Consider the following 10,127-nt stretch of genomic DNA (forward strand, 5'->3'; position numbering starts at 1 on the left):
CGGGGGCAGAACCGACATTGTAACCGAAGTTCGAAACAACCTGACCGAGCACCATGTTCCCATCACACTTCACATTGATTTACCTCACTATCTACCTCCACTTCGTATCTCGGAACATCGGTACTCAATGCATAGTTCAAACGGTAATAAGCAAGCGTTGCTGCCAAGGGAAGAGACCGGCGGATGTACATTGAAGCCCGGGTGTGGCTACCTTAGTCTGCTGCAACACAGAGTTTTTCTCCCGCTAGGAGCGGTGATGAAAGTAATCTATCGGCTCAGCTGTGCCGGGAAATACACGAGATGAGTAATGAGAACTGCGATTCTCTGTTTCAGCACATCCCACAAACTCGATTTCGCAGAAGGTGACAGCTCAAAGTGAAGAAACTGGCCGCCATTGATGTGATGATGTCGTGGGCGAGAGACGCCAAGGATCTCTTGGCGGTTACCGTCCATCGTTGGGGGACAAAAGATGGTGGGGGAGGCCAATGATTGATTCGACAATTCCTGCCGCAAGTCAAGATGCAGGCAGGAACAGGAAGGCTCCCGAGAGCCCAATGGGTCCAGTGGATGGGCTTGGGCCGAAAGGCTGGCTCGTGGCTGGGCTCGAAGCCAAGTGTGGTGACGGCGGCTGGGATTTCCCTCCCAGACGGCTGAGGAGTGATCAAGAAGCTTTCGGGAACGTGAGTGGTGTTCAATTTCTCCATTTTAAGCCAATCACAGAATTTAGGAATCAATTAGACGTCTTATTGGACAGATGTGAACTGTTTCCGAGATCTGGGCGGACCTCCAGATCGACTTCACTTCTGGGGACAGAGGGGGTCTGGGGAAGACTGTTTCAACAACGCCCCCGCGGATGTCGGGTTTGACACAAAGGGACAGAGTGGATTTCGAGGGAAGACGTCACCAGGTTGATGAGTTCGTATTCTTCGCCATCTGTCGCTGAGTTTCAGGAAGCCCTCTTTCGGCCCACCCCACTTTGAGACCGCATGCCCAATCCCATCGCAGCCCAACCGTTTGGCCTGGCTGCCGGTTGGGCATCGCAACAGACCATTCCGCTAGGCTGCAGCACGGACAGCATGTTTTGTACAACTCAGCACACCTTTCGCAAGAAGGAGAAGATTGTTGAAGTGTCGTTTTCTCCCGGCAGGCAAAATGTTTGCTGGGATGTTCGGGTTCTTTTCCCGTGTGCGACTGTTTGGACAGCGGGGTGATTTTCCCCTCCCAAGCAGCAAGTTGATATGCAAAACGGATCAAGTTTATGCATGGGTGTCTCCAATATCCCGTTTTCCACTTGATTTGCACGAGTTGACCACGCTCTTGGGGTCCGATGATGACATGGCGTCGAGGTTGGCTTCTGAGGCCCTCGTTGGAGGTGCTGCTGCGCTCTCATGACTGCACAACCTGGACGTTGTTCTTCTTCTGTGGAGAAGGTCAGACACGATGATCCGGCAGTACAAACGGGGAATGCTTCCGCGTACCTTCCATTTGTCAAGCTCATCCTGTTTGGTCTTGTACTGCTTTACAAGGTCATCCAGGACCTTCTTCAGCCCTTCGGCGGTGGTCCGAAGAGCGGGGATGACATCCTTCACGGTTCTCTCCGCGAGGACGCCATTAATCATGCGAAAGCACTTGCGGTCACCCGGAAGCGGTTCCAAGGTTTCAAGAACAAGCCTGCCGCCGCGGTTAGCGATGAGCGGTGAGAAAGCGGCGTCGAGCGGTGTGATGAGATCTCTGGCATGTAACGCAGGCCGGGGGAACATCAGAGGCCCAAAATAAACTGGTCCGGTCCGATTTCTGGGGATATTTCAAAAGTAAATCTTTTTTCTTACTTGTGCTCCTCGGCTTCTTGCTCGACGTCACCTATTTTCTGAGCAATCTGCTGCAGCGTGTTTTTGTAAGTGCTGTATTGCACCTGGAGGTCTGCAAAAGGAAAGAAAACAAGTCAGAAATCGGACCTGCCAAGATGTTCATAAGAGGTTAGGCTACCTACCTTGTTGCCTCTTGGCTGGTGCCGCTTGAGATGCCATGGTTGTGATATTTGACAAAAGACTTTCGATTGTCCTTTTTGAGATTCGACGTTGTTTGGTGACGAGCCTCGATGCCCCCGCCAGCCCACCAGAGTCTGATAAGATCGCTGTGGCTCCTGCGGACGAGCGGGGCAGCCCACTAACAAGACACAGTTGGCCAAAGCTCCCGGGCCGTTCCCACTCGGAACCTCGAAAGTTCGTGACGGAATCGTACGGATTTGCGCATCGTCTTCAAAACTTGTGCAGCTTCCAGATTTCACACGATCCGACGCACACACCCCCGCAAGCCTTGACACCCTGCCCACAATGCATCCCCTCCTGTTTACGAAAGACAACACCGGTGGGTCATGGATTACTCAAGCAACCGCAATGCCGCATACCCCCTAACATGTCCTAAACCAGGGTGCGAACAGGTGATGGCTGCGCTCGAGGAATGCCACGCAAAGGGCTTCGTATGGAAGGCGGTCGGCATGTGCAATAACAACAAGAAGCAGCTGATCGCATGCCTCCGAGAGGAACGGATCAGGAACCAAAACCTGAACAGGACCGATGTCCAGGACAAGCGGTCCAAGATACGAGAGATGTGGAAAGAAATCGACGAGAATAGCTAAACACCCTCTTCTTCCTGTCGCGACCGGTATTTCGAACGATATCCCTTCTTTGATACGGCAATCGAGTGGCAAATACAAAAGGGGGCAGGGAAACAGCACACTGCAGCACGAGGATCATGGGGCGGTGCGCAGGCCGTTGTACGATACCACACGTCCAGCAAGCGGCAGCGGTGTATAACATGATGGGAGCTGCAGACAGTCCGCAGTGTCCCCGATTGTATGATTATGATATCTTCTCTTCATTCCGACGCATCCGAAGCCGTCAACCCCCCTCGCGAACTCGACTCTCCCTTTACAAGGTACGGCGGAAGGCATCGCCAAATGTAAACAAGCCGTAGGCCGCGAACAACGACAGCATGATAGGCACGGGCTTCCGGAGCCGAATTGCCCGAGGGAACGAAGACCCGCCCAGAACGACAGACGCGAGGAGACTCAGCTCGACGCCGTAGGCCTCGCCGCTGTCGATACGGTAACCGCCGAGGCCGTCTGGTGGTGAGAGATGGAGTCAGCGGAGGTCCGGCTCATGTCTCCGGCACGACTGCGGAGGGGAAGAGAGAGTAAAAGAGATGGCTTACAGAGAAGGCCGACCGCCGTACCGGCGATTATGCTGGGTGTGCTCTTGGTCCGCGCATATCCGATGGCTCCACCGGTGGCCGTCAGCGCCGCGAGGATGTAGGAAGGGAGTTCAAGGCCCTGCGGTGATGTTAGTAGCCAGAATCGAACGTGATGCGGTTTGGTGTATGTACCATTTTGTATTTCAATTGATGTCTGATGGCGAATTGTTGACGTTGTTGGCCAAGAAGCTTTTCTTTACTCGGAGCTCGTGGAGGTGCGAGTCCCATTGAGCTCGAGATGCCACCTCTTGGGAGTTACCGGAGCACGGCAGGTGCCGAGTCCGAGGTGTGGGGGGAGAATGGATCTCGTCATATTTCGTATGGAAGGGTAAATTACACCTTGAATACTCCGTTCCGAGCGACGGTTCAGATGTAGAATTGAATACAGATAGATTGGTTTTAGCTTGCTATTCAGAAACCCACACTTTACGCCGGGTTCTCGATTGCTCCAATCCTAATTATATTTGAGTTTGAGAACCTACGGAAAAACAGAAAGAGAAAAAGAATTACAATAACGTGGGGTAGCAACCTAGGTATTCGGACAGATAGGTGGTTCGCCCGACGTCAACGGTATGGCCATGAAGATACTCGGCAACCTACCATTGGAGCTCTCACATTTTACTTCCCGGGCACTTGAGCGCGGACAATTTGAAGGTGGGAGAGGAGGAGCACGGCAGTCACGGCATGAAAAGAAACTGCGAGCTTGAGAGTCCCGCAGCATCGGGGCGACATGTCGATATGGAAGCGAGGCAGCGCCGCGGGGCTGTGCTGGCTGAACACCCACATCAATTGGTGCTGTTACACGAAACTAAGATGCTTCGAGTTGCCGGACATTCAATATGCATATGAAGATGACCGACCGAGATTCTGACGGCACTTTCTCGCAGCGGGGTGCCCATTGTCAAACATTCTATCCTTGACGGAGAGAGTACGTAGTTGTGGGTTGCTTCTGAGTTGGTAAGAACCTTAAGACTCACAAGCTGAGCGCGAGGCCTGCAATGATCCACGCGAAGCCATACAAGGGTCCTATCGACAAAGATCGTGGAATGTTCGATGGCACAAATGACATTGCACCAAGCTGGAGAGTCTGAATCTCGGAACACGGTGGGCATTTTATGATGCAAAGGACAGAATGCCTTGCCTTCGATGCACCCGCTCCCCGGCAATATAATGGAAGTCGTGACCCCCAATCCGGAAACCCAGCAGAATGCCTTGTCACCGACGAAGTAACTGCAACCCCACCAAGCGAACCGAAGCGGGAGCCAAGGGGGCCCACATTCCGTGAACCGCGGGGTCCTCAATTCTGCCCATAATTCTGCCAGTCAGCAAGCACCAGCACAGCCTCAACAAAGCTTCTTCAAGCCTCACACGCGCCAATCATGAGTTGCTCGGTGCGCATGAGAAATTGACGGACAATACCTCGAGCTCAAGAGACTGCGGAGCGAGGGCAAGAGACTCGCCCCGACACGAGCGAATTAACTTTCCCGATTGACCACCCTGGGCCTTGCTGCCTTGAGGCGAAACGGCGGGCATTCTCTCTCGCGGCTTTGAACACGCGATTTCAACGCTTAGCAGTTTGATATCACGTCAATGGTGGGGAGTGACACCGAGAAATCGGGAACAGTGAGCTACACGATAGGCGCACCGTCCCTTGACCGCGCTCCCGCCCTCTCCCATTTGCCGGCTGTCCGGCTTTCCACCGTTGGATCGTCTCATGCAGGTTGCCTCAGATAGCCCAATGTGTTCTCATCAGTGAGCAGAGGTGTGGGTTGAGATCTGTAGTTCTGATCGTGGGGTATTTTATCACCATCTTACTTTTTTCTTCTTATCACGGCGTTCTTGGCTTTTCTACCTTACCTATCAGCTGGGTTTGGCAACTCGGATCTGTACCTGTGTCGAACCCTTGAAGCGCTCGTTGGGAACCTCCTCAACCCAGGCTCAGGGCCGCAGCCGCCCTGCGCCTCACCACCCCCCCCATTTTTCCTCTCAGCGCCAAGCGAGGCGGCTCGAACCCGTCGGCCGGGGCGTGACTTCGCGAACCCAGCACGACTCAACTGGTCCCCCCTCACTGCCTCTCCTTACCCCTCGACATATTCGACAAAACCTTGTCGCTGTGGTTTTGTTCCCCGTACCATCCCTCCTCTATTATTTTATTTTTCAAAGCTTTGACTTGTCGCGCAAGAGGGTAACCAACCGACCACAACGCAACCCAATTCCCGTCCTCAGCTCGTGCCTCACCCCGCCGCGCGCAGCCGCACCTGCCCATGATTGTCGCCTAATTCTCCCCACGTTCAGATCCCGGGACTGCGCACTGCATCCGCACCCTGCTCTCTGGCAGAGCATCGGGGCGATCGCCCCCGGACACAATATATACTCTCTTGCGCAGCCGCCTCTACCTCCCACTGCAGACATGTCTTCTTCGACTTACACCTTCTACCCGCCCGGGCCTGACACCGAGCAACCCCGCAATACCTCACCTCAACTTCCTCAATACCTCAATCCATTCTCACCACAGCTCGATAGCAGCTCATCCTCTCCAGGGTTAAACGCCCACACGCCTGCCGACTCAGTGTCTACCCTGAGCGTCCACTACCAGTCCAGCGAGTTTACGGAGGCAGACGACCCATTCTTCGGCGTTAGCTTCAACCCCCTCGACGGCGGCGCCTCACCATCTTTCCTTGACGACGACATCCTAACCTTTAATGATAACGGGCCGCTTGCCGACGGCCTCGGTGTCCAAGCTGCGCCCGTTAGCACGCAGCATGTGCGCCCGGCTGTACCCTACTTGCCCCTGAGCCCCGATAAGAGTCCCTCGCTACCTGGGGGGTCGCCGAACGGGCAGTTCAAGGACGAGGCGGCCACACGTGGCATGTTCCCAGACTTGATCCGCACTTCAGTTTCGCCTCAGGACTTGTCGCTCACACACCAGTCCTCTCATGGGCAGGAGGGCAACCCTTCCGGTTTTCAGTTGACGCCGAAGACCAGCAACAGCGCCAAATCCAGCGACGACGGCACTGTCCCGACCGCCGCCATGCGGAGCCCTCGTGTTACCGTCTCCCATTGGGATCGGGATTATTTTGGAGGATCCCATGCCCCGAATACCAATCAACCCCAGGGTAGCGGCACTCCCACCTTCTCAACAGACCGCGATGCCGCCGGCCGGTGGATCCCCAACCAAGTCACTGGGCAGGGTGGGCTGGATCCTACGGCCCGCTCGACCACCCAGGTCGAGAGCATCAACAACTTGGCTGCTCAGCGAGATCGGGATGAGCGCAACGAGGGGGTCAATGAGTGGTTGAAAAGGTCGCGTTCCCATTCCACTCCCAATCGCGGGGAGCAGCTACCGGCTACGCTGAATGCGCCGATTGCGCCGAACGACGACGACGACGATGATGACAACATACCCCAACGGGAGATTTCCGCGGGCGATAGAACGGAGAATAAACAAGTGCCTGGGCAGACGTACTATGTCGAGACTGGAGGAGCGCTAACTCACGAGGATTTGGAGATCATGCGCCAGGCTCGCGTGTGGGAAGATGCGCCCTCCCCCTTCTCTATTTCTCAGTCGAGCTCCACAGCCTACCAACCGCAGAGCTCCCAAGCCGCCATAGAAAAATACCAGCAAATGTGCCGGGACACCGATTCGATCGTGTCGAGAGCCGCGACCTGGGGAACCCGACGACTCAGCTTACCCAGCATCATGGATGCTGACGTTCAAGTCGCCGGCAATCTGTTCAAGAAGCTATCGCTCAGCCGGGGAGATACGCGGCGGCCAAGCCTCCTTCAGAATATCCGCGGCCTTGTCCGGAAGCCGAGCATCAACTCGGGCAAACGCAATCGCGCTGAACCGGATGATGCAAGCTCCTTCGTGACCGTGTCTTCCATCGAGAAGAAGGACAGCCAGACCAAGCTCGCGCCCCCCAGCCCTAAACCAGGGTGGTCCAGAAAACAAAGTGTCCCGAGCATCAACACTGCATTCTTGGACGTTGGGAACAGGATCGCTTCTCTAGGCACGAACCATGGCCGAACGAGCTCCGCCAGCGCGACTCCCGTCACCTCACCCAAGAGCCCAAGCGGCTTTAATTTGAGCGTGAAGAAGCCCCTGAACCGCCTCCGGAGCAAGTCGGAGACATCCGGCATCATCGACTTGTGGAAGAGGGCTGGTGGGCCGCCAGTGCCCAACACGAAAGCGACTGCGCCCGATGACGAGGACGAGGACGATGAGGACGATTTGTACGAAGATGGCGATATGAAGGACGAGTCAAACAAACTCATGGACGGTATCACACCAAATCTGGCGGGCTTCCAGCAGCACGTGTTGAAGTTGAACCCTCTTTTGGCAACCTCCAACAATTACTTGGTTGAGCGCATCGCCCACCAGCAGTGCCATCGGTATAAGAACCTCTTGAACCTCAGGGTGAAGCACCTCCAGGCCGTCGCCGCCAGGAATTGTTCTTGCGGATCCATGTGTATCGCTATGGGCGGTAGCGCCAACATCCTGGATTCGAAGGGTGGAGAGCGCGGCCTCGACCCCCTATCTGCGAGATACGACGGCTCTGATGGCGATATCACGCCACTTGAGGGGACGATCAACCCGGATAGCTTCCCCCAGGATATTCCTATGCCCCCAGTGAGCTCGTTGCCGGCCGAGCTCGAGTGTCAGCTCTGCTTCACGGCGAAGAAGTTCCAGAAGCCCTCTGACTGGACCAAGCACGTGCACGAGGATGTCCAGCCTTTCACTTGCACGTGGGATCGTTGCAAGGAGCCCAAGATGTTCAAGAGGAAAGCCGATTGGGTCCGCCATGAGAATGAGGGGCATCGCCACCTTGAGTGGTGGACCTGCGACGTCGATGACTGCCGGCACAAGTGCTACCGCCGCGACAACTTCCTCCAACATCTCGTTCGCGAGCACAAGTTCATCGAGCCCAAAGTCAAGACCAAGGCTGCCATGAAACGAGCCGCCGGAGGTATCGACCCAACCTGGGCAAGGGTGGAACAATGCCACCAAGAGACCCCCGTGCGGCCCCAAGACGAACCCTGCCGCTTCTGTCACAAGACCTTCCCGACGTGGAAGAAGCTGACAGTCCATCTGGCGAAGCACATGGAGCACATCAGCCTTCCGGTGCTCAAGCTCGTGGCCAAGAAGGAACTCGACGAGCACACCATCATCAGCCCTGTGCAAGAACCCCCTCCCCGTCAGTTCCCCCCTACCTTCCCAGCCAAATCGGATCAACACCACTCCTTTGGTTCGCAATCTGGAATGCCCCACGGCCCGATGTCCCGCCAGCCCGGTCCCATGGCCTACCCGCAACAGGCCCCGCCGCTGGGGATGTACCCCATCGCACCTCCTTCCCAGGGATACCCGACGGGGAACCTTTATAGCCCGAACTTCGACGGCCTCAGCCACGGCATAGGCCAGGGGCAGATCAACATGTCCCCTATGGCCCACCATCACCAGCACCAGAACCAGCTCCATAACCAGCACCAGCACCACGGCTTCCAGAGCCTCAACTCCCAGGCCGCCTTCTCCAATCTACCTGTCACGTCAAGTGCGGGAGCGTACATGTCGGCGCCCCAGGCGAGCCCGAACTACATGCCCATGGCGTCCGACCTCGAACCCTTTCCGGCGCTGGATATGGATGTACTGGGGCTCGGGCTCCAAAACCCGACGGGCGCGGCGGGACAAATGCCGTATGGTGGCGGTGGCGGCGGGCTGATCGACCCCAACTTGGGACTCGGGGTTGAACAGCAGCATACACAACAGCAACAGCAGCAGCAGCATCAGCACCAACAACAGCAGTTTACGCCGCAGGGGTCGGTATCGCCTTTCGTACGGTCGCCACACGCGCCCCAAGGGGACTTCTATCCCTAGGACTGCTGACCTTGAAATTTGGGCGTTGAGGGGGGCTGGTTGGTGTTGTTTCGGTGTTCGATATCCCTCTTGGTTCTACACTTGTTTACTGTTACTATTCTGCACTCTTCGGCCTGCGGCGTATACCCCATATTCCTCGTTGCTTGGATTCTTGTATTCATTTCGGGGTGGATCGTGGCATTACCTTTTTTTCCTTCTTTTCCTCATCTTAGCCCAGCGCGGTGGAAAATACGATGGACGCATTGGATTTGACGGGACGGGGTGTGCCCTGGCTTGGAAATAGACATGTTTTACGTTTTATTTGAGATGGTGTTTGGGGATATGTATGTAGTCTATAGACGAGCGATTTCTGAACGACATTTGACCGTTGCGCTGCAAGGATCCTTCCTTTCTTTGAACCCATGACATGGCAACGTGAAGGTTTGGTACAGGTACAGCATCCGGACAATATAGGGACGCCCGTCCGTGCTCAACTTGGGAGATGGGACGATTCATTCCTTATTTGAGGGGCGGGACTACATATTATTGGCTTCGTCACAAAACGCATTGATGGCTCAGGAACAGGATGGATCTAAAGACCGAGACCAAGCTACAGTTCGGATGGTTTGCATTACTGCATAAAGATGGTAGGCATGGACTGGGAGATCTTTAATTTCTTTGAGATTTCGATGGGGGTGAGGGCTGTGGTAATCATTCTGGAAGCCGAGAGTATCTGTCACCTCGAAAGGTGTTCTCCGGACGCGACAGCTCCACGACGGGTGAGTTTACATTGCGAATATGTTAAGCGGGAGACAACGGATTCGAAGAAACAATGACACGAGAGGCCTCGATTTACATATTACCGAGTGGCAGTTCGCTTTCCAAGGTCAAGATCTCCAGGACGGCGGATCCGCTGGTTCGGGAAGGCGTTCCATGTTTGATCAGCATTCAGGGTGTTGTCGTTTCTGGCCAACTTTGCTGGATGGAAGAATCCCGAGGCACTTGGCGGTCTGTGATCCGAGTG

General features: G+C 55.4%; 4 protein-coding genes across 4 annotated transcripts; 2 read left to right on the plus strand and 2 right to left on the minus strand.

The window, feature by feature from the left end:
- Positions 1–1,386: 1,386 nt before the first annotated feature.
- Positions 1,387–2,027, minus strand: B0H64DRAFT_369640 (uncharacterized protein; the record flags this gene model as incomplete). The annotated part of the gene is made up of 4 exons (XM_062802041.1): positions 1,387–1,419; positions 1,479–1,794; positions 1,830–1,920; positions 1,991–2,027. The coding sequence occupies 4 exons, from the start codon at positions 2,025–2,027 to the stop codon at positions 1,387–1,389; spliced, it is 477 nt and encodes a 158-aa protein (XP_062663890.1).
- Positions 2,028–2,333: 306 nt separating this feature from the next.
- Positions 2,334–2,638, plus strand: B0H64DRAFT_437546 (uncharacterized protein; the record flags this gene model as incomplete). The annotated part of the gene is made up of 2 exons (XM_062806264.1): positions 2,334–2,367; positions 2,430–2,638. The coding sequence occupies 2 exons, from the start codon at positions 2,334–2,336 to the stop codon at positions 2,636–2,638; spliced, it is 243 nt and encodes an 80-aa protein (XP_062663891.1).
- A 292-nt stretch (positions 2,639–2,930) lies between these two features.
- On the minus strand, positions 2,931–4,151 carry B0H64DRAFT_437547 (transmembrane proteins 14C-domain-containing protein; the record flags this gene model as incomplete). The annotated part of the gene is made up of 3 exons (XM_062806265.1): positions 2,931–3,124; positions 3,214–3,331; positions 4,113–4,151. The coding sequence occupies 3 exons, from the start codon at positions 4,149–4,151 to the stop codon at positions 2,931–2,933; spliced, it is 351 nt and encodes a 116-aa protein (XP_062663892.1).
- Positions 4,152–5,662: 1,511 nt separating this feature from the next.
- Positions 5,663–9,124, plus strand: B0H64DRAFT_314661 (uncharacterized protein; the record flags this gene model as incomplete). Its single annotated transcript, XM_062800212.1, has 2 exons — positions 5,663–7,882; positions 8,453–9,124. 2 exons carry the CDS (start codon positions 5,663–5,665, stop codon positions 9,122–9,124), a joined length of 2,892 nt encoding a protein of 963 aa, XP_062663893.1.
- Between the last annotated feature and the right edge of the window lie 1,003 nt (positions 9,125–10,127).

The sequence above is a fragment of the Chaetomium fimeti genome, assembly GCF_033439085.1.
Source record: "Chaetomium fimeti strain CBS 168.71 chromosome Unknown B0H64scaffold_1, whole genome shotgun sequence".
In the NCBI taxonomy this organism is placed as follows: domain Eukaryota; kingdom Fungi; phylum Ascomycota; class Sordariomycetes; order Sordariales; family Chaetomiaceae; genus Chaetomium; species Chaetomium fimeti.